At 44.9% G+C, this 23,313-nt stretch overlaps 2 protein-coding genes across 17 annotated transcripts in view; one reads left to right on the forward strand and one right to left on the reverse strand.

Annotated features, from left to right (window-relative positions):
• Nucleotides 1–23,313, forward strand: part of caska (calcium/calmodulin-dependent serine protein kinase a) — a 94,852-nt gene that overhangs the window by 58,251 nt on the left and 13,288 nt on the right. For 6 of the 15 annotated variants that reach the window (XM_031873355.1, XM_031873340.1, XM_031873341.1 and 3 more), the window contains exons 6-15: nt 4,448–4,550; nt 5,099–5,274; nt 5,965–6,087; nt 6,886–6,969; nt 7,092–7,191; nt 8,295–8,312; nt 8,541–8,662; nt 15,263–15,340; nt 19,828–19,875; nt 20,731–20,811. In XM_031873355.1, coding sequence (XP_031729215.1) covers nt 4,448–4,550; nt 5,099–5,274; nt 5,965–6,087; nt 6,886–6,969; nt 7,092–7,191; nt 8,295–8,312; nt 8,541–8,662; nt 15,263–15,340; nt 19,828–19,875; nt 20,731–20,811 — 933 coding nt within the window. The remainder of the gene's footprint in view (nt 1–4,447; nt 4,551–5,098; nt 5,275–5,964; nt 6,088–6,885; nt 6,970–7,091; nt 7,192–8,294; nt 8,313–8,540; nt 8,663–15,262; nt 15,341–19,827; nt 19,876–20,730; nt 20,812–23,313) is intronic. The other 9 variants (XM_031873345.1, XM_031873348.1, XM_031873349.1 and 6 more) reach the window with 3 other exon arrangements.
• On the reverse strand, nt 1,101–3,447 carry gpr34b (G protein-coupled receptor 34b). Of its 2 annotated transcripts, XM_031873357.1 has the most exons (3): nt 3,103–3,447; nt 2,091–2,646; nt 1,101–1,852 (listed from the first exon to the last, which is right to left on the reverse strand). In XM_031873357.1, the coding sequence occupies exons 2-3, from the start codon at nt 2,621–2,623 to the stop codon at nt 1,252–1,254; spliced, it is 1,134 nt and encodes a 377-aa protein (XP_031729217.1). In that variant the 5' UTR covers nt 2,624–2,646; nt 3,103–3,447; the 3' UTR covers nt 1,101–1,251. The 2 variants fall into 2 exon arrangements, with proteins under 2 accessions (XP_031729217.1, XP_031729218.1); XM_031873358.1 differs by lacking the exon at nt 3,103–3,447 and having other exon boundaries at nt 2,091–2,805.

Here is a 23,313-nt window from a genome sequence, read left to right on the forward strand (position 1 = left end):
CTGAAATGATCAATCGCCAGAAAATGAATCAACAACAAATTTGATAATAGATTTGGTCATTTATCAAGATAAAACATTATAAACATTGGTTCCAGATGTTAGCAGCTCTTCTCTGTTTTACTTCATTGTAAATTTAAAATATTTGATTCTGGACAAAATAAGTAATTTGAAGCTCTGATAAATTGTTTGTAACATTTTTAGCATGCTACCAGCTGGATGGAAATGGTGGTCCATCCACCACCTTTTTGTCCAGAGTGACCATCATTAAATAACACAACTATTCAATGGATTGCCGTTACATGTGGTGCAGATAAGCGTGGTACCGAGAGAAGCTCTGGTGGTCTCCTGACTCTTTCTGTGGCGCCACAAACAGGTCAAAGTTATCACTGTTATCTCAACGCCTACCTGATGGATTTGCACGCATGCTGTTTACTAATGACTTAATGACTCTACTGCCACCTTCAGGTCCAAATTTCAATTTGTCAAATACCTTTGCTCATTACTAAATACCTGCAGAACTGAAGACTTTCCCATCAGCCTCAGCTGTACTTTGAGTTGAATGCTAATTAGCTAATGTAAGATTGCTAACAAGCTGAACTAAGATGGTGAACACGGTAAACATTATACCAGAGAGATGAGTACTTTATTAATCCTGCAAGGGGAGATCTTTATTTATCATTCATAGGTACACGTAAAACAAAGCAATACAAATAACAGACTACAACATGTTAAATATAAAAAGCACAATATATACAATTAAACAGAATACTATTACATGAACTAACTAAACAATCGTGCAAAGATTTAACGGTGAAACGGCAGTGTAACAGTGTTATAGTTGTGGGATTGATTTGTCCGGAGGTGATGGCAGGTTGTTGCTTAAAATAGAGAGGACATGTTAACAGTATGACACCATTCTCACAGCAAGCTTCAGCAAAATGACACAATTAGAATGCAAGTTTAAGGAGCTAACTTTTTATTCGCTCAGACAGGAGAATCAAACTGATGAAGCTGCTGTTGCTCCACCTTTTTTTTACTCTTCATCAGGTATGTTTGTTCACTGTAGATGAAGAAATGTATAATTCATGATACTCCTGTAAGATGAGTTCCTGCCTTCATCAACTCAGGCGACAGCAGCAAATAGAAGTACGTGTTGAGGAGAGCGACAGTCAGTCTGCCCTGCTCCTCAGCAGCGTGGTTGCTGTCATGCTTACTTTGGAGAAGGTGGAGACTCGCTGTCTCAGAGTGCCTTTACATTCCAGCTTGGCTGGATTCGGTCGTTGTCTTCTCCTTCAAATGGGTGCTGAAGCTGACGCTTGCCTGTCCTCTGTTAGTCCTCCCGTTCTTACTGTCCGGCTCCACACTGGAGCTGCTCCCGCTGACTCCACCGACGTCTCGCATGCAAAACACGTTGCTCACCAAGCGCAGCACCTCCTTCCTCACCGAAGAGGACAACAGGAAGTACATAACAGGATCCAGGCAGCTGTTGAGGGCAGAGAACAGCAGAGCCAACTCGTTGGCTTTGTCAGCAACACCCTGCCAGAAACACGACATGCCTGTGATCTGGGTTTTTATGTAGAACACCCTGACCATGTGATAGGGCACGAAACAGACGGTGAAGAGGAAGAGGATGAAGAAGGACTTCCTGGCAGTTCGGGTGTAGCGGGAGGCGTTAGGCAGGTCCGGTTTCTCCTGCGATGTTCGCAGAAGCTTGAGCGCGATCTTCCCGTGAGACACCACCAGAGAGATGAAGGCGAGCCAGAAGACAACCAGCACAAATATGTTGATGTAGGCTTTCCACTCTGCGTTATGGAGCTTCTTATAGTGGAAACACCTGGAAACAGCAACATGTCTGGGGGACAAAAACAGTAGGACTCAATAAATAGATAACAGAGTTTGATTATAAGAAGAGCTGTCTAAGAAGAGAGTTTTTTTCACAGGATCACGCAAAAGCACCACTTTAAATTTCTTGGAAATAAGTCAATCAGCATGAAAAAGCATTAAAAAAAAATGACGAATTTACTAAAGAAATCTCAGTCGCCAAGGACCAAATTAGTCTAAGCAGGGGCAGCTCTACAGGTGTCACCAACCTGTCCGACTGTGGGGCATTTTGTGGCATCAGGAGCGCCAAAGTGAAAGCAAAGGCCACGGTCCAGACGACCGCACAGATGGCAGTGCTCCACCTCGTGGTCCGCAGTCTGTGCTGCACCCTCGCACCTCGCTGGATCTTCAGGTAGCGGTCCACGCTGATCAGCCCCAGCAGCGTGACACTGATGTACATGTTCATGTAGAAGAGGTTGCCCACCACTTTGCACAAGATGGGACCCAGGGTCCAGACGTTGCCTCGGCTGTGGTAGAGTATCCTGAACGGCAGACACACCACCAGCAGCAGGTCGGCAAAGGCAATGTTTATGAGAAACACCCGCACCGAGTTCTTCTTGGAGTCAACGCAGAAGAAAACCAACAGAGCCACCAGGTTCCCAACGAGACCCAGGATGAAGATGATAGTGTAGAGCACCGCCAACGGGCTCTGCAGCGCGCCGTGATCCACGCAGGGTTCTTGGGTCGCGGTGAAGTTCATCTCGCCGGTTGTGGGAGACGTGGTGGAGATGTTTCCTGTCATGGTGGTCTTTGTGATCCTCAGTCCTGCAAAATTGGAAGAAAAGAAGTGTGGAATAGTTTTGGATTAAGTTTCTTTGCTTCACATGATAAACTATTGGATTCATTAGTGCAGGCTTGTGTGGTCCAGCTGTATGGATTAGCCTTAAGCCTGCCCTCAATAATCACATATACCACCAGCTGACCACCAGAAAGAATCCACAGCATTAATAACTCTGTGCAGGTTGACGGGTCTTTGCTTTCTACGTGATTTCATCTATGAATAGAAGTGCAGAACTCGTGAGTGCCAGTATTGTTTTAATCATAATGCACCAAACCAGTTGAACAACCAGCGGTGCACGTCCAGTCAGTTCATATGAAAAGATCAGTGACTGAATTAGTAGTAAAAAGTAAAGAGCTTGCTTTGCTCGACGCACGCAGCCCTTCATTTAGCAGCTTTAAATGTTGTAAATACTTCAAACTGGAACTTGTTGAAGTACTCACCTAGTCATTGAAGTCCATTAAAGAAATGTTTGCACACAAACTCTGCTGTGGAGTAGAATCACTTGTGCTTTTGGTCGTCCTTTTCTTTTCCTCTCGCTCACTCCAGCTTATTCCCTCGAGCTTAAGCTGTACAATATGCCCTCCTCATAAAGTTCAAGGTCCCTTCCTTCTGTCTTTGTGTATTCAACTCCCCGCTGTTGTCTATATTCCAGTCTGCAAATATTATAAGTTCAGATAACAACAACCGCCGTGTAGAGTTAGTTTCCTCTCCGTGTGAAGCGTGTCCTCGCCGGCGGTGTCGTGGAAAGTATACAGAGAAATGCTGAAGTGCAGAATGTGGTGATGTTGTACAGAGAAAACCTTCAAGCTGTGGTCAACCCCCTCTTTCCTCACTACCACATTGCAGAACTCGGGCCGAGATAGAGAGCAGGGCAGGGCTTAGGGCGGACCTTCTGATTACACACACGAGAGCAAGCAGTGGGATCACAGAGCATGCTCCAATTGTATGTACACAATATGCTTTCCACTTCGGCCTCCGAGTATAATATGGAGGTATCCGCCGAGTGTGGCCGACTGCGAAAGGAAAACGGCTCCCGAAATACCCATCGTATGCCCTCAACAATAATTAAAGCGGTGCTTTCAGAGCAAAGCAGGGCCAGGTTTAAATTGCCACCCAGGAGACATTAGCTGCCGTCAGCTTCTGAGCAGAGGCATTATTAACAGACATTTTTGTGTGTGCCATACGTACACATATCAGATAGGCATGCCATATATGTGCACATGTTTTATGTGTTGGAAGGTTTTAGCAACCACAAATGTTTTACTTATAATGAGCTATAAGGAAATAAGGATGCAAGAAGCTGCTTTAACTTTAGGCAAATTGGAAAAAAGTCACGCTTGAGTTTTTCCGGAGAGGTAATGGAATAATGTGACATTGCAGTATTCTAACATATTCCTCCCCTCACAAGAGTGTTGAACTAAAAATGAATTTGCAAGTTGATTAATTTCTCCGCTAGCAGTCACTGTATTTGCATTTCTTTCTTCTTTTGAGAAAGGTCTTTGTCAGAATAAAATTGATGAATTTACTACATTGTAACTAAAACAAACTTGACATTCTGCTTAAGATACTGAAGCAGAAGATAAAATGTATATCTCTCTTCCTCTGCTGTGATCCTCCTACAGTGTGGGTTACTCGGGTGTGTGGTCGTGGTGGGTGATGGTTTTGGGGGTTCGGGTGTGTCTCGCACATGTGATTTCCTTTATTTATAGGAGGGGTGTCTCTCTTTAATTAGCTAAAGGCGAGCATCAAATCACAAGTGTCTCTTTTCTCTCCTCTCGTTCTCAGCCCCACTGTGTGCTGCTGGCGTCCAAAGAGAACTCCGCTCCGGTGAAGTTGGGGGGGTTCGGAGTCGCCATCCAGCTCGGGGAGTCGGGACTGGTGGCCGGAGGTACAGCAAACACAACCGTACACAACGAGTGTGAATAGTCATTAAAGTCTGGATAAAACTGTACAATCAGCACTCGCACGCTACCTAATGACTCGAATCAGTACACAGAGGAACATATGGAGCACTTAGATCACAGATGGGACGAAGCAACGGCTTGATATTTTAGTGACCAATTAAATTGCGGTTCAGACATCGTCGTGCGGTACTTAAAATTCACACACCCCGGAGAATTTCTTCTTTTTGGTAATCACAATTTTGACAAATTTTGAACCTGGACATGAACAGCTATCTAGTTCGTAAGCTGTTAGCTAGAAATGAGAGACAAAACAACGGTAAGGTTTGCTTCCTCTTTTGTCTAACTATACAACCACAGTAGGAATTACATAGTTTCATGAATTGCACAAAAACATTTCCTTTTTCTACTTCAGAGACCATAAAAACAGAAATTAATACGGTATAAAGAAGTCTTATTGAGCATCACTGTGTCTGGGACTTTGCATACTTTTAGAGTTGTACACTGTGATGACCTGGCCTCCCTGTCACCCCAGGTCGGGTAGGAACTCCCCACTTCATGGCCCCAGAGGTGGTGAAGAGAGAGCCGTACGGTAAACCTGTGGACGTGTGGGGCTGTGGAGTCATCCTCTTCATCCTCCTCTCAGGCTGTCTGCCTTTCTACGGCACCAAGGAGCGCCTGTTTGAAGCCATCTGCAGGGGCAAATACAAGGTGAGGGCAGAGGGTCATAGATATGACAATCCTGTTATTGTTGTACGTCGCTTCAATGGGTAAAATAACATGACACTCTCAGAGTAAATGGCTGAGATCTAGGAACACCCCAACATTGCTAATTTCAGATGGAACAAAGAAACATGGTAAGTTTTAAACAAATTCCCACATTTGTCCAACTTGTTTGGAAGAGAAAACAAGGTAAACATTGTAATTATTTTACCCAAAACCACCCGTTGTGAACATCAACTTCCTGGTTTTGAGTACCGTTCTTGCTATAGCTCTAAGTACAGTTTCCCTGTACAATGAAGGATTATAAGTAACGTTTGTCAAAGCATTTAAACTGTAACTACGAGCAATCGTCCACACGGGGAATTCCTGCCACCGCCGAACATCTCCCGCTTGATGAAAAGAACTACAGATGTGTCAAAAAGCTGATGGCGACATGGAGTTACAGTGGACTCTCTTTTGTTTTTTGCTCACACAATAAATAGATAAATAAAGAGGAAGAGATCATTTAGTGAAGTTTCACCCCATTGCTGTGGTCCTAGATATCAGCTTCTCCATTATTACTGAGAGGAAAGATGGCCGAGACTACAGAAATATCCCCTGACTGGAACTATCCTTAAAGTTTAGGACATGGATGCTTGGTGGTCTCCTGACATGTCTGTTTGTACCCGTTGTGTGTAGATGAATCCACGGCAATGGGCCCAAATCTCAGAGAGCGCTAAGGACCTGGTGAGGCGCATGCTGATGCTGGACCCTGCTGAGAGGATCACCGTCTACGAGGCTCTGAACCACCCCTGGCTGAAGGTAACGCAGAGCACGCAGTGACGCCTTATAGCCATGTTCATGTTGTTTATTTGTCAGCAGGGAAACTGAAAAAGTACTTCCTGCTTTGGTGCGTGGGTAGTCTCTAAGACGTGCGTTCAAAGTTTTGACTTTTGTGAAAGTTTTCTGAGACGGAGCAGCGTTGTGAAACCCCGTCGCCTAAAGCCATCACGTAATGATCAATTGCTCGGGTGCCACAGCTCCTCGAACAGGAAAACAATGACAGTGAGCCCCGGCACAGTGGTGTTACTGCTTGTCATGTGTTGTCAGCGGCAGCTTTTATTGTCTCGTCTTCCGTGGACAGTGATGGAGGGGTACTTACAGATGACAATTCAACTGAGAGACTCGCAATTCGTCTGGGAGCCGCCTGACACGAATCTTCACATTTTAAAGGGGCGTCCCTGCTTACGATGCAACATTTTAGTCAGTTACCCAATAGTAGAAAGCTAAAGTTTAGACAAATCCACTTCCTGTTTGCAATGTCCAGCTGAAGCGGCATCTATTGTTGACTTCTTGCCCCTTAACTCCACTTTGACACTCAGCATACACACTTACACCACAATACCATAAACCATGGCACTCATTGGTCAGAAAGCTACAGACCAAAAAGAAGAAATAGGGTTCATGTATCCTCCTCTTAAATATTGTTGCTCAACATCATCATTTTGATCTGTTCACATCAACCGCAGTGCTTTGTTAATACCCATAAATGTCACTTCTATATTTGTGGCAGTGCTTATTGCCTTGTGATGCAGCTTACACATTTCTCTCATATCCAAGGAGAGGGACAGATATGCCTACAAGATCCACCTGCCAGAGACGGTGGAACAGCTGAGGAAATTCAACTCCAGGAGGAAGCTGAAGGTTTGCATCAACATACTGACATGCAGGCATTGTCACGTGTTGCAACTTGTTTTCATGAGCCCATCACCCTGTGTCAGATGATGAGATAAATCCTCACAGCTACACATGTGGTTGTGTTTCAGGGGGCTGTTCTGGCTGCAGTGTCCAGTCACAAGTTTAATTCCTTCTATGGAGACCCCCCCGAGGAACTCCATGAATTCTCCGAAGACCCCACCTCCTCAGGTACACAGAGACAATCACTGACAGTGAACATACAATTTGTTATCCTTTCATCTTTGACACACTTCCTCCCTCAAAGTTCCTTCCTCTTGTTTATCCTCTGGTTGAAGTTCTGCTTTTCTCTGTCCGGCCCTGCAGAGAGAGAGAGTTCTTACTTCTACAAGCTGACTTTATTCTAGCTGTATTCAAATGCACCACATCCAACTTACAGTGCAAACCTCACACACAGGGATCGGATGACTGTTTGAGCAGGAAATGCTGCCTCATGTTCTTCTCTCCCGTGACATTTCATCTCATTACTGGAAGAGTATCGGCACACAAAAGCCACATTTTGGTGCGAATTTGGTTACCGTGCAAGGGTAGCTGGATTCTCGCATTTATCGTAGGATCACATATCGGATGAAAATCCATCTCGTCAGGCTTCAAGTAAAATATTTGTGTCCGATAAGCACGAGCACGGACCAATCGGAGGTGGGATTACAGGTTTGCCGTTAAACCCTGCCTCTCTATGCAGGGTGCAGCCAGCTTTACATGGTGTGAGGAGCTGCTGGCAGCTACTGTCGTGGTTTAGGTTGTGTGCGGGGCGACACAGAGAGGCGACTGTTTGCATAAAAACAACAATGGGCGGCTCCCGAAGAGGTTAGCGTAGATGCTGCTATAGCGTAGATTGTATATCACAACTGGAGGGTATATATAAAGTTAGTGACACTTCTGCATTACTCCGTATGAACGCTGAACACACAGCGTACGGCTTAGCGTTTCCAGATAGACATTTGTCCTTTTGAAATTTGGTTCCTTTATTTATCACACCGAGTATTCTGCGTGAAGCTGCGTGCACCGGACCGAGACTCGCGTACCGTGAATGTTCGGTACAAATGAACTAACCCACAAAGCCCACATCATTAAGCGAGCCTATAGACTCTGTATAAGCAAAGTATTAATACTTCTGAATGCATTTATCCTTCTCATTGTGTTACTGACATTAACAACACTTGCAGACACATTTCTGTTTCCCAACAATATTTTCTTCCAACTGTTTCTAACATTGATATTAACATCTGTGTTTATTTGTGTGTCTGTTTCTATTAATGCTTCCTACCTGCTAGGACTACTAGCAGCAGAACGTAGGTATCCGCTGGTGCTCTGTGTGCTCTACTATTAAATCTTCGTGAGGTCGTCTTTCTGTTTTCAGCATCTTATCTTTACTGCTTTTAGGAAACAAAGCGTTTCAGTGCATGTGCCTGCTCACCGTAAATGCATTCAGAGAGCCTTGAGGTGGGTGACTGAACCATTGCTCTAATGTGTGTGTGTGTGTGTGTGTGTGTGTGTGTGTGTGTGTGTGTGTGTTGCAGGGGCTGTCTCTCAGGTGTTGGACAGTTTAGAGGAGATCCACGCTTTGACAGACTGCAGTGAAAAGGATCTAGATTTCCTTCACAGTGTTTTCCAGGACCAGCATCTACACACACTGCTCGATGTAAGTGTCACACTGAAGCACACTGGAATGAATCCACCTTTATGAGCCAATCATTGTGATGGCTTTATTGGTAACTAATGGAACAGAATAATGATTTGTTAGTCAGGCGGTTCATAAAAGCTTCAAAAGGCCTCCGTCGAGTTTAATTCTCTGGCAACAGGAAGCGGTGTGTTTCATGTTTCCCGGAGCAGCAACTGCAGTATCCTTGGAATTGAATAAGAAATGAAGCAAGACGGCAAAAATAAGGGAAACAGTGTTGGTTACAATTTATTTCTTGGCCTCAAGATAACCTTAACTTGACTCTTTGGTATTGTCGTGCACGGTGCGGCGCTGAGAGGAGGGTCATGATGAGATGTGGGTTTTGTGCAGCTGGGGAAGTGAGGCGGTAATGTTTTGTGGTTGAAACTGATCATTAATGCTCAGAATAGACATTCAGGTCTGTTCTAGGTACAACAACAAAGTTCGTGCTTGACAGTGTTTATAGATTCATTGTGGTTCTATGTGCATCCAACTTTAGGCTGCTGCAAAATATGAACACAAGCGCCTCCTGCACACATTGAAGTGCTTTGTCATGAACTCTCTATTTTACTGGTTTATGTTCGACTTCCTGGGAACGTCTTGGATTGTCAAGTACATAAATATTTTACTCACAGTGTTTTATTCTTATTTACATGCGTTGCACTAATAGTATTATTACAGAAGCAACAAATGCACGTAACAGTTGTTGTATGCAAAGCATTGTGCAGTATGTCAATCATCCAATCAAACAGTGTGTACAGTTATGCACAGAAAACAGGGAATAAACAGGCTTTCAATACAGAAATTGCTTCAGAAATGCATAACTTGAGATTTGTAAGTCGTTACTGCGTGTTTACACCCCCCCCCCGTATTGTGCTGCTTAACAGGTTTGAGACCAGTATGCACCGTCTCCCTCCTTTTATATTCCACTTGAGCCAAATCCTTCTGTGCTCATAGTCCTCTGGGGTCCACTGGCCATGGTGTTGTCTCCTGGGGAGCACTTGAACATTGGATGGATAAAAAAAGATAGAGAGATATTTTTTCAACAGCAATACATTTCATTCACTGTGCACACTCCAGAGCTGAGCTACTCGTCTTTCTCTCCTCGCTTCTCCAGCTTTGTCCTTGCATACGAGACAGGAAACAGTCACAATACGTCCACAAAATGTGATCAATTATCCGCCTCTCTTTGAGCGGTCTGTCCTCCAGGTAAATCTGTGAAGCTGAAGTGTTTATACTGACAGACACGTTGCACACTTTTATATTAAATGTGATATCAAACGACAAGTTTTGAGCTCCAATTTTGCAGCCTTGTTGTAAAATGGAATGATCGCTCTAAAACAAAAGACCGGGGAAGATTTTAAACGTACATAAACATACGCAGGCCGTCTTTAAATCGCGCTCAGACCGACTGCGGGATTGTTTACGCCGGCGCCTTCTGTGCTGTTTTAACACGGGAATATTTTCAGTCTCAATCTTCACCTAAGGATGAATATTAAACGCATTGGGAGCTTGGGGAAAGTGTCTCGCGGCCTGGATACGACCAGCGTTTATGACTTAGCATTATGCACTGGCCTTTACGATTGCATGTTTAATATGAGGCATAAATAGCTTCCTTCCACCTGCACACACAAGAACTCTCATTGCTCTGGAGGCAATCTAAAAAGGTCATGTTGTTTTTAAACGTGCCATTAAATTCCTCCCGTATTTCATCTGCGCACATGCGTGTGTGAGCGTGTGTGTAAGCGGTGAACTTGACTGATGGCCGGTCGCTGAGACTGTGAGATGTTGAGCTGCCGGTCACAGCAGCGGCATGTTGACCTGCAGCTCAACAGCTGCTTGACCACATAACCACCATATTGGGTCACAAAATAACAGCTCCCAGCAGCAGCCGGCGGTGGAGCGAGACATCATTTTAGATTAGTACACAGTTTGTGTGACACTCTGAGAGCCTCATTTTCTCTGTTATTATCCCTCTAATCCATTTAGTTTACTCTGTTCTCTCTCTCTCTGCGTCTCTTGGTGTTGAACAGAAGATGTGCTGGCAGGACGGGAGAATTTGCAAGAATGTCGTCCAACAATTGAGTGATTTAAATGAGAAATACTAATCGGAGAATAAGATGATAATAACAATGCTGGAAAACAGCAAGTAATGTATCAATGTTCAAGCTTTGATGCAAATACTTTGACTCAGGACACGGTTACTGGATATGTTTCTCTTTCTCTGAGGCTTTTGCCATATTATACATATTATGTTGCTCATAACAAGGACCGCTTGTCTGACAGCTTTTTCTTGCTTGTTGGAATACATCAGGCCCGTGGAGCTGGTAGAGATTCAGAGTCCTTTGCACAGATATAAAGTCCAAAACATTCACATCTGTATGAGCAGCTCTGGAGCAGTTGACTGAAAGGGTTCGTGGCTGTTGAAGGAGAGGAGACGATTAGTCACTTTTCCTCACCGGCCCGTTCAGAGCTGCCTCTGTGATTCAGACTCTTGCAGACATACGCTCATGTCTCTGTCGATGAGCTGCTGCAGATGTTTGATGGGGGCTCTTAAATAGATGTTCTTCCTCTTTAACAGGCTTCAAGAACCACACTAGTTTAAGAGACTGAAATTAAAACATCACTGGGACTTGCACGGAGGCAATTGAGGAAAAGAGATTGCTGAAGAGAGAGAGGTGTCTGTGTGTGTGTGTGTGTGTGTGTGTGTGTGTGTCTGTGTGTCTGTGTGTATGGGTCGTTTTAAAGGCTCTCCCAGTTGCTGGAGGCTGAATAGGTTGAAAGTGGGTTGCAGGAGACTGGTGGATCTGCCAAATGTGTGTGTGTGTGTGTGTGTGTGTGTGTGTGTGCGTGCAGCAGTGTCGGTGGGAGCCTGGGGCTGCAGATGTCTCCTTTTCAGCCTCCGTTTCACACCCCTGCCCCAATGTGAGAGGGGGGGGGGGGGAGTCAGAGAGGGACAGAAGAGTGCAGTGAAGGAACAATGGTTTCTATTGTCGGGCCTCTTTCGTTCTATTCACAACAAGCACAGCCTCCATCACTATCAGTGCGGCTGAAAGTAGCCTCCACACCGCTGACACGACCAGGAATCCTGGAGACAGCGAGCAGATGGAGGCTCCTGGTCTAGAGAACTAGTTTGCAGTGTGTTGTCTGCGTCTTTCTGACGAACCACTTCACCGTCTCCTGGGTGAGTGTTTCTTCTTCCTGCTTCTCTCTCTGATGTGTTTTGCAGGAAGTGTGTTTTGTGAAGAGATGCCTCAAGCTAATTGAAAGTCAGCAGCCTGGTATCCCCATGTGTGTGTTTTGCGTTTGACATGTTGTAATGAGGAGCTTCAGTCGAGTGCATTTGTTTAGCTTTTTTCCTCGTGTGCCGGTTTGCGAAGCTCTTCAGGCTTCTAATGAAGACGGGGTAATACGTTTCCCTTAAGGAGATGTCTGAATTTACTCGTCACTAATAGGAACTTAATATTGTTTTTAAAATATGAGCTGCTTGTCGGCACATAAAGAGGCAGCCACAAAGGTGTGACTCGGTCATGCTTGTGCCTGTGAGATTTCTAAACGTTGTAATCTGCATGCTTGGATTATCGTTGCCTGGTTCTCAGCATGTGATGCACGTTTCCAACCTGTAAATATCTGAATATTCTGTGAGTGCAGTAAACACGTATGCTCGGTGGCTGCAGACGGCATGTGGGACGGCACGCTCCGAGTACGATTCAGCCCTCGGGCTGTCTGGTTTATTATGGTGGTCTTATAAGGATTTCCTGAGGAGTGTGTTGTGTTTGTCCTTCTGAGACACTTTGCTCATGAAGCGGGGATGCAGATGCACACTTGACGCATGTGTTGTCATTCCCAGAAGGACCCTTCTGAGACGCAACGTCCTCCCTCTAACAGAAATACACACACACATTTTCATTTACATACAAACCCACCATCCCTTTTATTTTCCTGCCCTCCGTCTGTCTCCTGGACCTCGTGAGTGTGTCTGGATGGGCTGTTAGAGAATCACACAAATGGATCACTTTACAGAAATACACCAGATGTGTTTTACTGCCATGGCATCAGCTGTAATGAAAACCACTCCGGCTTCCCGTTAAAACTCCTCTTCAAAATAACATTAACAACCCAGATTTAGGTCTTTGACACTTGCGTATGTTTTATTAGAAAATCTTTTTCATGTCCAAAAACAATTTCACAGAACAGCAACATCATTGCCAGGCACCATGACGTCCACATCACACACTTTATACATCATGGACAGCAAGTATTTGCACATTAATTACCCATGATCGTCAAAGCATCGAGCAGAAAGAAGGTCGATTAGATTTGAATGAGTGAGGGAGCCACGCTCTTTAATCCAACACATATTTTATCCCTTTAGTCCGTCATTTGTCAGTCTGAGTAGCATATTTCCATCTCATTCATTTCTTTGATGATTTCAAGCACCAGATTTTGTGCATTTCAAAACACACATACTGTAAAGTCAAAATGAAACTGTCATAAAAGGCTCCCTTACTTGGCTATTCCCAAATCTTTCTGCTGTTTCACATGAACTTCTTCAGTGAGTGGAACTGCATCAGGACTTAATAACCAGTGGGCATATTTGGAAGGGAGATTGGAATTGTTCTTTTTTTTTTTTTTAGGATTTACAAGCGGTAATCTTAACGTGTAAAAATCAGTTATCTTCCCCCATGATGTCACAAACATTAAGGTCCTAAATAGGCTTCAAAGTAAGGGCTTGTCATGTCGTCTAACAGCATCTACATACAGACAATCCAACATCACGTGACGCAGTGATCAGCCAGATGTGCAAAGGCGAGAAAATAGGCAACAGCTGAACTCTCAAATCCCTTTTTGTTTCATTCTACACACCGACTTCCTTTGTACAACCGAGTGCAACACCACGAATGTCTTCCGGGAGAGGCTTTTCCAAAGCGTGCACTGTTGTTTTGTGCGATCGCCCTCTACAGTGGCAAGCCTCTGTGCCTCGCCTTTGAGCGCGGCCGTCTGAACAGCTATAACCAGGATTCAGCTGCGGTCTAATTACTGTCACAGCGCGCTTTCTTTTGCAGCAAAACTGAACCACTGAGGCGTTGAATCCTTACTGTTAAATCCAATGCACAGAATGCATGCTTCATGTTGTTTGTTTGTCCATCACAGGCTCTGTGATGACCGTCACATGTCCAGTGGTGCAGCTGCTGTTGTGAGAAAGGGAAAACAGAAGAGAGTTGCGCTGAACTGTCTGGTACAAAAGCGCCGTTTGTGTGCGACCTTCTGTGTCTGCCTCTGAGTGCTTTCCTCTGTTTGTGTTCTGCACAGCAGGTTAAATGGATAGCACACCAGACGACCGGCTCATCAAGCATCACATGGATGTGTCTGTGAATATGGGGATGGTTGTTTTAGATGACACCCTCTCTGCTTTGATCGGAGCGTACGGCTGCTGGTTGTGTTTCAGGACCATTTTGTCGACAAACACGAAATCTCTTAAGTACACCCACGCTGCTCGTCTCTGACTGGGCCTCTACACTCCGGTCTAGTCAGCGCTGTTTATTAGTCAGCTGGGAGCTTTACAAACAGAGCTCTTGTGTCTGTCGTCCTTCACTCCGAGAGATGAGAAAACAGTTCCTTCTTGTTAACAGTTAGACGTCAAGAAGGAAAAGAACAAAACGGAGAACAGTGATGTTGACTCTCTGAAGTATACGGAGAGGGAGCTGAGGATAAATGGGATGAATAAGGATAAATGCTTTTGTTTTGAACCAATTTCACTTGAAAAATACCAAAGTTTTGACCCCATTGTGTCTCCACACACCCAGAGAAAGCTGTGGTTCCTGCCACATAATGCAGTTCACAGTAAACAAGTCCCTTCTAGTTCTTTTGAGCAAAATGAAAGAAGATGCAACTGAGCTGCTGATTATGAGATCCTCTGAGTGAGAACGCAAACTGTTGAACAATAGAAGGTTTGCACTGCAACAGCTTTTTTATAATCATGTTTTAACACCATATTTCCACATTTTTCGCACTAGTTTTTTTAGTGTTAAAAGAAATACAAGTAACTTTGTAGATTTAGTTTTTCGGGGGGAGAGGCCCAAAAAAATGGTTATCTTTAAAATGTACCTTTCTGCAAATGATAGCCCTCTGACAGCTTTGCTGGGTGATTCACTTTGAGCAGCTTGGTTGACGGGCCTCACGCAGCTAAAAAGCCGTCGTCTTTCAGATATTTATACGGCAGCTTGTTAACCTGAAATATAATCTTTAGTTTATTTAATTAAGTGAAAAAAGGTGTTGTTAGAATAACATCTTTATTTGTCAAAGGAAAGTACTGACAACAGTATTTCTCTGTTTATATCGTAGTATTGTATCGTACTAGTGTAGAACCTCCTACATTTTACACAAGCTTTACAGAATTTTTCAACATCGATGAGAAAACAACGAGCAGCCTTGATCAACTCGATCTCATCCGACAGACTTGTTGATTGCTCGGCTGTTCACGAGACGCCATTGATCACGTTGACCTCGCTGTGTGGCCCCGCCCTCAGCTCGATCGTCCGTCCGACTGATTGATTGACTTACTTTTATCTTTTGTTTCAGCTCTACGATAAGATCAACACCAAGTCGTCCCCACAGATCAGAAACCCCCCCAGTGATGCCGTGCAGAGAGCCAAAGAGGTGAACAAACATCAACACGAGCGTATCGTCACTTCCTGTTTTTCCTCCTCTTCTTCTTCTTTATGAGACGTGTGTGATAATGAATCTAATACGCTGTGAAGATGACAGACTCGCTACTCGCCGGCTTTCCTCTTTAAGCTCACACTTGTGCATTAATTCCTCCGGCCTCTCGCTCACTAAAGCTCTAACTCATCACCGCTGTGGATCCTTCTGCTCACCTGCTCTGTGCGGGGTCTTTGGGGCGCGTGTCCCGGGTGGGAAGTACTTCAACTATAAAGTCAGTCTTTAGAGGGGATCTTTATTTAAATATGTATGAAAATGATTGGAACAATCTTCATCAGAAGCGGGGCTGTGGAAGCTAATGTTTGAATTTGAGAGTCTGATGAAATGGTGATATATTATAACTGGAGTGCTCCCGTAGAGCGTACGACTCTGTAGGACAGCGGTTAATGTTGGATCAATGTAATGCTGAGCTGTAACAGGAAAAAAAGCCTCATTTATGTGAAGCAACGGTACAAAAGGGTAATTTATGCCATGTGAGCAAGTTTTACGATGCTGGGGTCCACGAAAGCAGTTTCATCATTTTACAGTTTTAAAGTCGATGGGAGTCGCTGGTGAAAATCAGTTTAGCTTCTGAAATATTGATCTTACAGGCAAAGCTGGAGAGTGTTACGATTTTTTGCTTTTTGACTTGCAGAGGTTCCACAGTCCCAACATGGATACCGACAGTGGAGGTTTTGATTTACATTTCTGCGTGAGGTTTCACTCATTGAGCAGTTGATTCCCTTTGTGAAATAGAGGGATAATCTCATGTTCTCATTACTGAACAGTAGATTCATGTTCTTTCATTCACTGGGACAGGGACTTGGGGTCGCAGCATGCAGAAGTGGTGTCTTTGACAGATGTGTGCTCCTGAGAAGGAGACGATTGCTTCCTGATTATTGACTTGCTTCATGTTGTCTTCACTAATAACAATCTGCACTAGCTGAAGAAACCTGGAGGGGGAAACACAAGCAGCCCAAACTGACCAATCACGGTTCTTGCTGTCTCTAAGTAGCTTTTTCGTAGCCTCCATGGTTCCATGCCATTGTTCCGACGGCCCATTATTATGAAACCCCTTTAGGTTCCAAACAACCGTTGTTCTGAAGGTCTAGTTTGACCCAAACCGTTATCTGTTCCTAAAACTGACCAAGTAGACAGAAAGCACTGACGGTAAACTTCTCCCATGTGTGGAAAAAAAAAGAAGAAAATCGTGAATCTGGACTTATTCTGCATAATTATTCATTGCTGCGTGCTTCTGTTTGTTGCATAGCGTGTGTGTATTTTCGGAGCAATGGTTGACTGCAACATAGGGAGCGGTACCTCTTCACGGAGTCCTCCGTGTTGCACCACCATGTTTCTACAGTAGCCCAGAATGGACAAACCAAACACTGAGAGAGAGAGGCTTTTGCGTTTTACCCGACGGCCATCGTAGTCCTCCGACATGCTTGGGAAAAGGAGGGCTGAGTGGAGGCGTGTTCAGTTCTGCATTGCATCCTCATGAAAAGGAAATACTCAAATACAACGCAAGTACCTCAGATGTCCTTCGCCTTTTGATTGGACTGCTAAAAAGTAGGCGGGCTTAAAATGAAGCGTGATACGGAGCTGCGAAGGAATGTGGCTCCACACGCACAGGTTGATGGATGGATGTCATGATATTATTGATTAAAAATGGTTTGGTACTAGCTTATGTAAGCACACGTCATATTTAGTTTCACAGGAAAAAAAGATGATTGGATCTTTATAGATTTTTTGGGTATTTTCTCCTGCATGTGTCGTTAAGTAGGTGCACAATATGACCCGGGCAGGAAAAGGATTAAAAAGGCATTTTTCATTTGATGTCATTGAAGTGAAACTCGACACGAACATGACACGAGTACACGGACAAACGGTCCGGAGCTTCCCGCAGTTCTGTTTACAGCCGCACTGAAATTATATTGACTCAAAAACAGAGAGCGAGATTAAATTATTCAATTATTTATGTTGAGTTATTGAGTCCTCTATAAGCTTCCTCTCAATCTCCGGTGACCTCTTGAGATTTATTTGCTCGTGAGCCGACTCCCTGTGACTCGGGCTCATTGTCAGAGCAGCTATACCACACAGCCCACTGGCCCTTTACACAGAGCCGCTTTAAGAACAATCTCTGGCTTCTGCGTTTCACCTTCCTCATTAGAGATGCTGCTTGATGTAACACACACACACACACACACACACATCAAGTGTGGTTTTGCTTTCTTCACAGGGAGTTGCATTATGGTCCCCGGGGTCTGACCCCGGCTCTGATGCATTCACATCCACGCCGTTGGTTTGGGTTGATGTGTTAACCTCTCAGTGTACTCTAACACTGGAGCAGGATGCAGACTGGAACTGGCGCTTTAACAAGGAGTGTGAAAGAAGTGTGTGAGGGAGAAAGCTGTGTGTGTGTGTGTGTGTGTGTGTGTGTGTGCGCAGATAGACCAAATGCTGCCGTGTTTACGTTGTGTGCTTTGTTGAGGGGAGCAATTAAAAAAGTCTGAACAGCGAGGGAGTGGGCGAGGGCTGGCGTCTCAAATCCCAGCGCTGTTAAGACGGAGAAAGCCATTTAGGGGAGTGGAGCTCCCTTTTATGTGGCTTTGGTTCATGTCAAAGAGACCTGGCTAATTAACCCAGCTCTGGTGCTCTGTGTCCGAAACGTCCACGACTGCTTAGAGAGTCTGGTTCACATTTTCCTACTTAAATTAGTCTAGATGGATCAAGAGCAGTAGATGGAGCCACAGCAGATTCAACACCGTCTTTGTCGGTGTGAGGGAGTGACAGACTTCTTTTATTAGGTTTTATTAGGTTGTCTCTACAAAGAGTCTTACAGACACTTCAGCATTGCAAGCACACTAAACTCTCCTCATAAACCAAACTCACTGTATTTTTCAAGACGGCTGGAGTGATGCAAGTTTTCAACCGCTGGAATAAAATGTTTTTTTTCAGCTTTTTATACGTAGGAAAGTAATAATATCTGCTCCAGGGTTTAGGAGAGCTCAGGTTTGTCTTCACCTCTCTCCTACTTCCTTCTGTAGTTCTTCCACTTTATGCTTTACTGGCCAAAGGAAACACAACAGCCAAGGTTTTTCTCTCAACAGTATACAGTAAGGTGTTTTATATGAACATTAATGCAGGTTTTTCTTTCTGTAATCATTCTTCTTGTTAATACCGGAGGAAGCCGACCGTCTTCCTTCAGTGCAGACAGTGTATTCCAACGCTTATCTGAAGTTAATGTAAGAATTCAGCCCCCACAGTTAATAATCAGGCGCTTATCTCTTATCAGTCTTTTTAGTACAAAATTCACCCGTTTTTTTCTTACTATCCTTCCACTGCAGCTCAACATGGAGACAAGAAGAGGGAATGTTGTACTGAAAAGACTGTAACTCAGACTGCTTAAGTCTGATGTGAACTTCGGGTAAATGTTTGAATACATTTTGGCACAAATCATGGATCCCTTGCATTACAAGTGAATCATAAAGGGATCTCTTAAAGGCCGGTATGAACAGACAACCCATAATGTGAAGGACTGTAGGAACCTTCTTATTTGTGTCATTGCAGCTCACGTAATACTACTTCTCTAAGTATAGAGAATGGGGATAGATGACGGATGAGCTCCATAGTTTAATGACCAAACAATCCAGGCACATCTGACTCACTTGGATCATGACAATGGAACAATGTATGTGCCAAAGCACCACCTGCAGTAACTTCTGATTGTTGCCAAAGCATGTTTGCATTTAATCTCGAGTCCTTTCGCTCGGGAGAGTGTCGGAAGTTTTTTTTAAATACCTCTCAGGTGTGACAGAGAAGTGTTAATCGCTTGGCTTTTCCTGTGTTTGACAATCTTTTATTGTAAATCCATGCAGGTGGAATCCCGACTTTCTTATTTTGAGTCCAAGTTAAACTTTTAGCAGAAGGAATTCTGCTGATGCTCGAGAGCTACTTGCTTCAATACAGTTTCACCTCAAATTAACTCCTCATTTAATCTCGGTTGTGCCCTTCAGGGACGACTCCCTCCTCCTCCTCCTCCTCCTCCTCCTCCTCTGCTTTACTTCTGTCTCTACTGATGCTCTCTGGATGACACTGAAATGCTTTGAACCGATCACACTGCAGCTTCCAGCGGACTCTTGCGGGTTTGTGGCCCGGCGGAGCAGCGATAAGGTGCCCTAAACTCCAACAAAGCTTTCTTCTGACTGCACTAACGCTCCTCTTCGCCTCTTCGCGAGAGCTAATCTTTCTTGGGAGTGAAGTTAACCGCTTTGGCTGTAGATACTAATCTCACAAATTCCTAGCCCATTCAAACTGGCTGGCTTTGATTAACGGCGGCGGTGGAGTCTCTCTTTCCCCTGACCTCTGTCATCACGTGTGAGCTCTCCAAACAAGGACGATCTCCAGCTTGTGTAACCTTATTCCCGTGTCTTCCTCCACTAAAGAGTTCCTCCCAAGACGAAGCAAGTGGCGCTTTGAATCACCTGGAATATGTAAGCGCTCAACACACACACGCCGCGGCGCCATGTTCACGGTACTAACGAGCCAAGCAGAAGGCAGGAGTGGAGAGGACATGTGACTGAAGCCGTTTCCTGGTGTTACTCAAAGAATGTATTTAGAAGACCTAATGGTTGACTTTACACTCAAATAACCTCAAAACCGAATCAAAAACATTTTTTATCTTTAGTGTCTGCGTCCGTTTCTCCACATCCTGTTTAAAAGATATTTTTTAGATTGGACAGTTTCAGTACCATGAAGTGTGCAAATGTCCGGGAGAATAAAACACATGTTTGTCCTGTCGGCGTTATAGATTGTAGCGTATTGGTTTTAATCACAATGAGTAAATATGAGTATTATAGTTTAGAGATAATTAGTACTTTAATGTACACACACTCGTTAACTACACACCTCTCTGATTGACAGGCATGCTAAAGGAACAGAGTGTAAGTCGACAATGTAGGGTTCAGTAGTACTCGCACGCTCACACACACACACACACACACCCTCAGAGGCCTCACCTCTACAATGCCACATTCACCAGTCAGGCACAACATAACTGGAGCTGACGTCGAGTCACGTCAAAAGGGCAGGAGGAGGGGGGGCTGAGCCTTGACCAGCTTCTGTGGTGTCCAGAGTCACATTGGCTGTGGAGATGTTGGAGGCGGGGTCAGGGCCAGTTTGAGGGGGGGGGGGGGGGTGCTGTGAGGTTGTCTGGTCGCTCTCCATATGTCTGTCTGAGGTGCAGCAGGTACAGCAGGGTGCTGAGGTACGATTTGGAAGAAGAAGAAGTTCTGCGTCTTAAAAACAACCTGTTGTGATGCTTTGTTTTCCTCTCTCTACACCTCCAGGTACTGGAAGAGATCTCCTGCTACCCAGAGAACCACGAAGCTAAAGAACTCAGACGGATACTGACCCAGCCACATTTCATGGTGAGTCCAAAAAGAAAAAACACACACACACACACAGGACTCGTGTCCGTCATACCTCCCAGACGGGTTCAGGAGGCCTCTTAACAAACAGACGAAGCTCCACTGACTCCCCGTGTCTCTGGCCTCAGCAGCCGGCGCTTAGAAAGCGCCAAACAGAGACTGACACAGGTGTGAGTCAGAGGCTTCATTTTCTACATCTTGGTGTCAGACCGGTAAAGTGGTTGCAGCTTAACTCAAATTAATATTAATGCGACGAACAGACATTCAAGGGCACAGTTTCTGGTGTTCATCACTTGAATGTGCCTTTTTAAAAGACTTAAAACATAATTTAACGGTAGTTCTGCTGGAATAGATGCGTGTTGAAGCGGCCTGAGGATCTGAGCAGCAAGGGTTAATCCAGTCGAGGGAGAGTCACTGTAGGGCTCTCAGCATCCGCCCCTGCTAATCCCATCACATTAATGCGTCTGATTTCCGCCTCTGATCAGTGGTCTGCTCGATATCAGACGGACAGACCAACGGGGGGGGGGGGGGCATGGGGAGGGGAGACATGAAACAGGAGGAGACAAAGGAGAGAAAAGTGTATCAAAATGATAAGGAGAAAAAGATAATGAAGGTGAATGGAAGGAGGGGGGTCCATGGGCTGTGCGGTGAGGAAGGAGGGGAGGTGTGGACGGAGGTCAATAAGGCGTAGTCTGATGCAATGTGCTGTGTCGGGTCAGAGGCCCGGCTCCCTCACAGCGCTACGAGAGCGTAAACCGACGGAGCGAGAGAGGAAGAGAGCTCCACATTCCAACGAGTTCAAGTGAGAGCGAAGTGCAGACGAGCCTTGTGAGGAATTTCTGTTTTAGTGCTTTTTATTTCCCCCTCACTAGTTCAACATTTTGGGAAATACAATTATTAAAGTGAGATGAGAAGACCATTACCACTCTTATGTCTTTGCGTTATGTGCAGGGGTGAAGTTGAGAGGAGCTTAGCTCAGAATAAAGACAGGAAATGGGGAAACCGCCGGCCTCGCTGTGTCCAAACGTTTAAAATAAATCCACTAACCTTTATTAAAAGACACAGGTAACAACATCTGTCTCCCAGCACCTCTAAAGCTCACACATGAGCACCATACATCTCATTTTGTTTAACCGAGCTACTTATTACTTGATATTTCCGGCGCTGGTTGTCTGGAAAACTCGCTGTGACGAGATTCAGGGACGTCACCGAGCCCGAGAAAATAGTTCCAACACCAAACTCCCCCGAAAACCACAATCATTTTTCCATTTCTCTTTGTGTGTGCATTAAAAAACATCTAGGCCTACGTGGTAGCTTTTTCTGGTGCTGTTGTTTCTCCCTTTAAGACAGATTGTTTAAACCTCCTGCAGTAACTTATGTCACCGTATGACTTCAGTATGTTCTACTGTACAGTATTATGTTTTCTCTAACTTCTTACAAACAGCATCTGTTAGATTTTGATCTCGTCTTTCTCGTGAACGCCTCTGACGTCGACAGCCGTGTTGACATCAGAGTTTTTTCATTTCAGAGAATTCAACATGGGCGTCAGATGATCTTTAAAACCTCTCACACTCTCTCTCTCTCTTGTTTATCTTTTCTTGTGCTGCTTTGCTTTTTCTCACACTCACTCATGCACACACTTGCACAGCATGAGGGCGACGAGTTAACCCCTTAACCCTAGTCCTCATTAGGGCGAAGTCTCACACACACACACAACCTGAACTTCCTCTGTGTCTTGGAACGTGAAGTTTCCTCTGTGTGTGATGTAGTTTGACATGGAAGTTAGAGACACTGCCACTGCCTTCATGTCTCTGCCTCTCTGATCTGCTTTCCTTCCATGTGCGTGTGCGTGTGTGTGTGTGTGTGTGTGTGTGACGCAAGACGGTGACAGGTTTCCCCTTTTGTTGATGTTTGATTGCTGTCTTCTGAAGTTCAGACCGGTTTGTTAAAGTGCCACTCAGGGCCTTCTGTGGCTGTCAGAAGAGTAGAGTGGAGCACTGAGGAACCAGCCGGCTCTGCAGCTTCACAACTCCTGCTGCTTTAACTCAAACAGACAGAGGGGAGGGGGGGGCACAACAGAGGCACCTGAGGAAAAAGGGGGAATACCTGAAAGTGCGGCAGAGTATGAAGTCGGACGGAGTCGCGGTGTAAATCCCTCCGGCTCGTTGGCCGTCTGACTGGAGAATGAGGTCGAGCAGGAGAGGTGCTGGTGTTTTCCACCAGTGAGACAATATTTTTAGGGTTCAGGATTCACACACTTTGAGTCAAGTGCATGTATTTCGGTGCCCAGCGCAGAGCACACGGTGCCCAGGTGGGAGGTTGGTTCAAATGAGGCAGCACAAAGCGAGTCGTTGGTGTTTGTGTCTAAATATATCTTAAACATTGCGCTGAGAATAGACTTCTCAGAAACACAACTGTGTATGGTGCAAACCAACATCATGCTGCTGCCAACAAAGTATGTGGCACGAAAGCTCCCCAAAAGTGAAGCCAAGTCACCTCCAT

This window comes from Anarrhichthys ocellatus, unplaced genomic scaffold, assembly GCF_004355925.1.
Source record: "Anarrhichthys ocellatus isolate YVR2014 unplaced genomic scaffold, GSC_Weel_1.0 scaffold71, whole genome shotgun sequence".
Lineage (NCBI taxonomy): Eukaryota > Metazoa > Chordata > Actinopteri > Perciformes > Anarhichadidae > Anarrhichthys > Anarrhichthys ocellatus.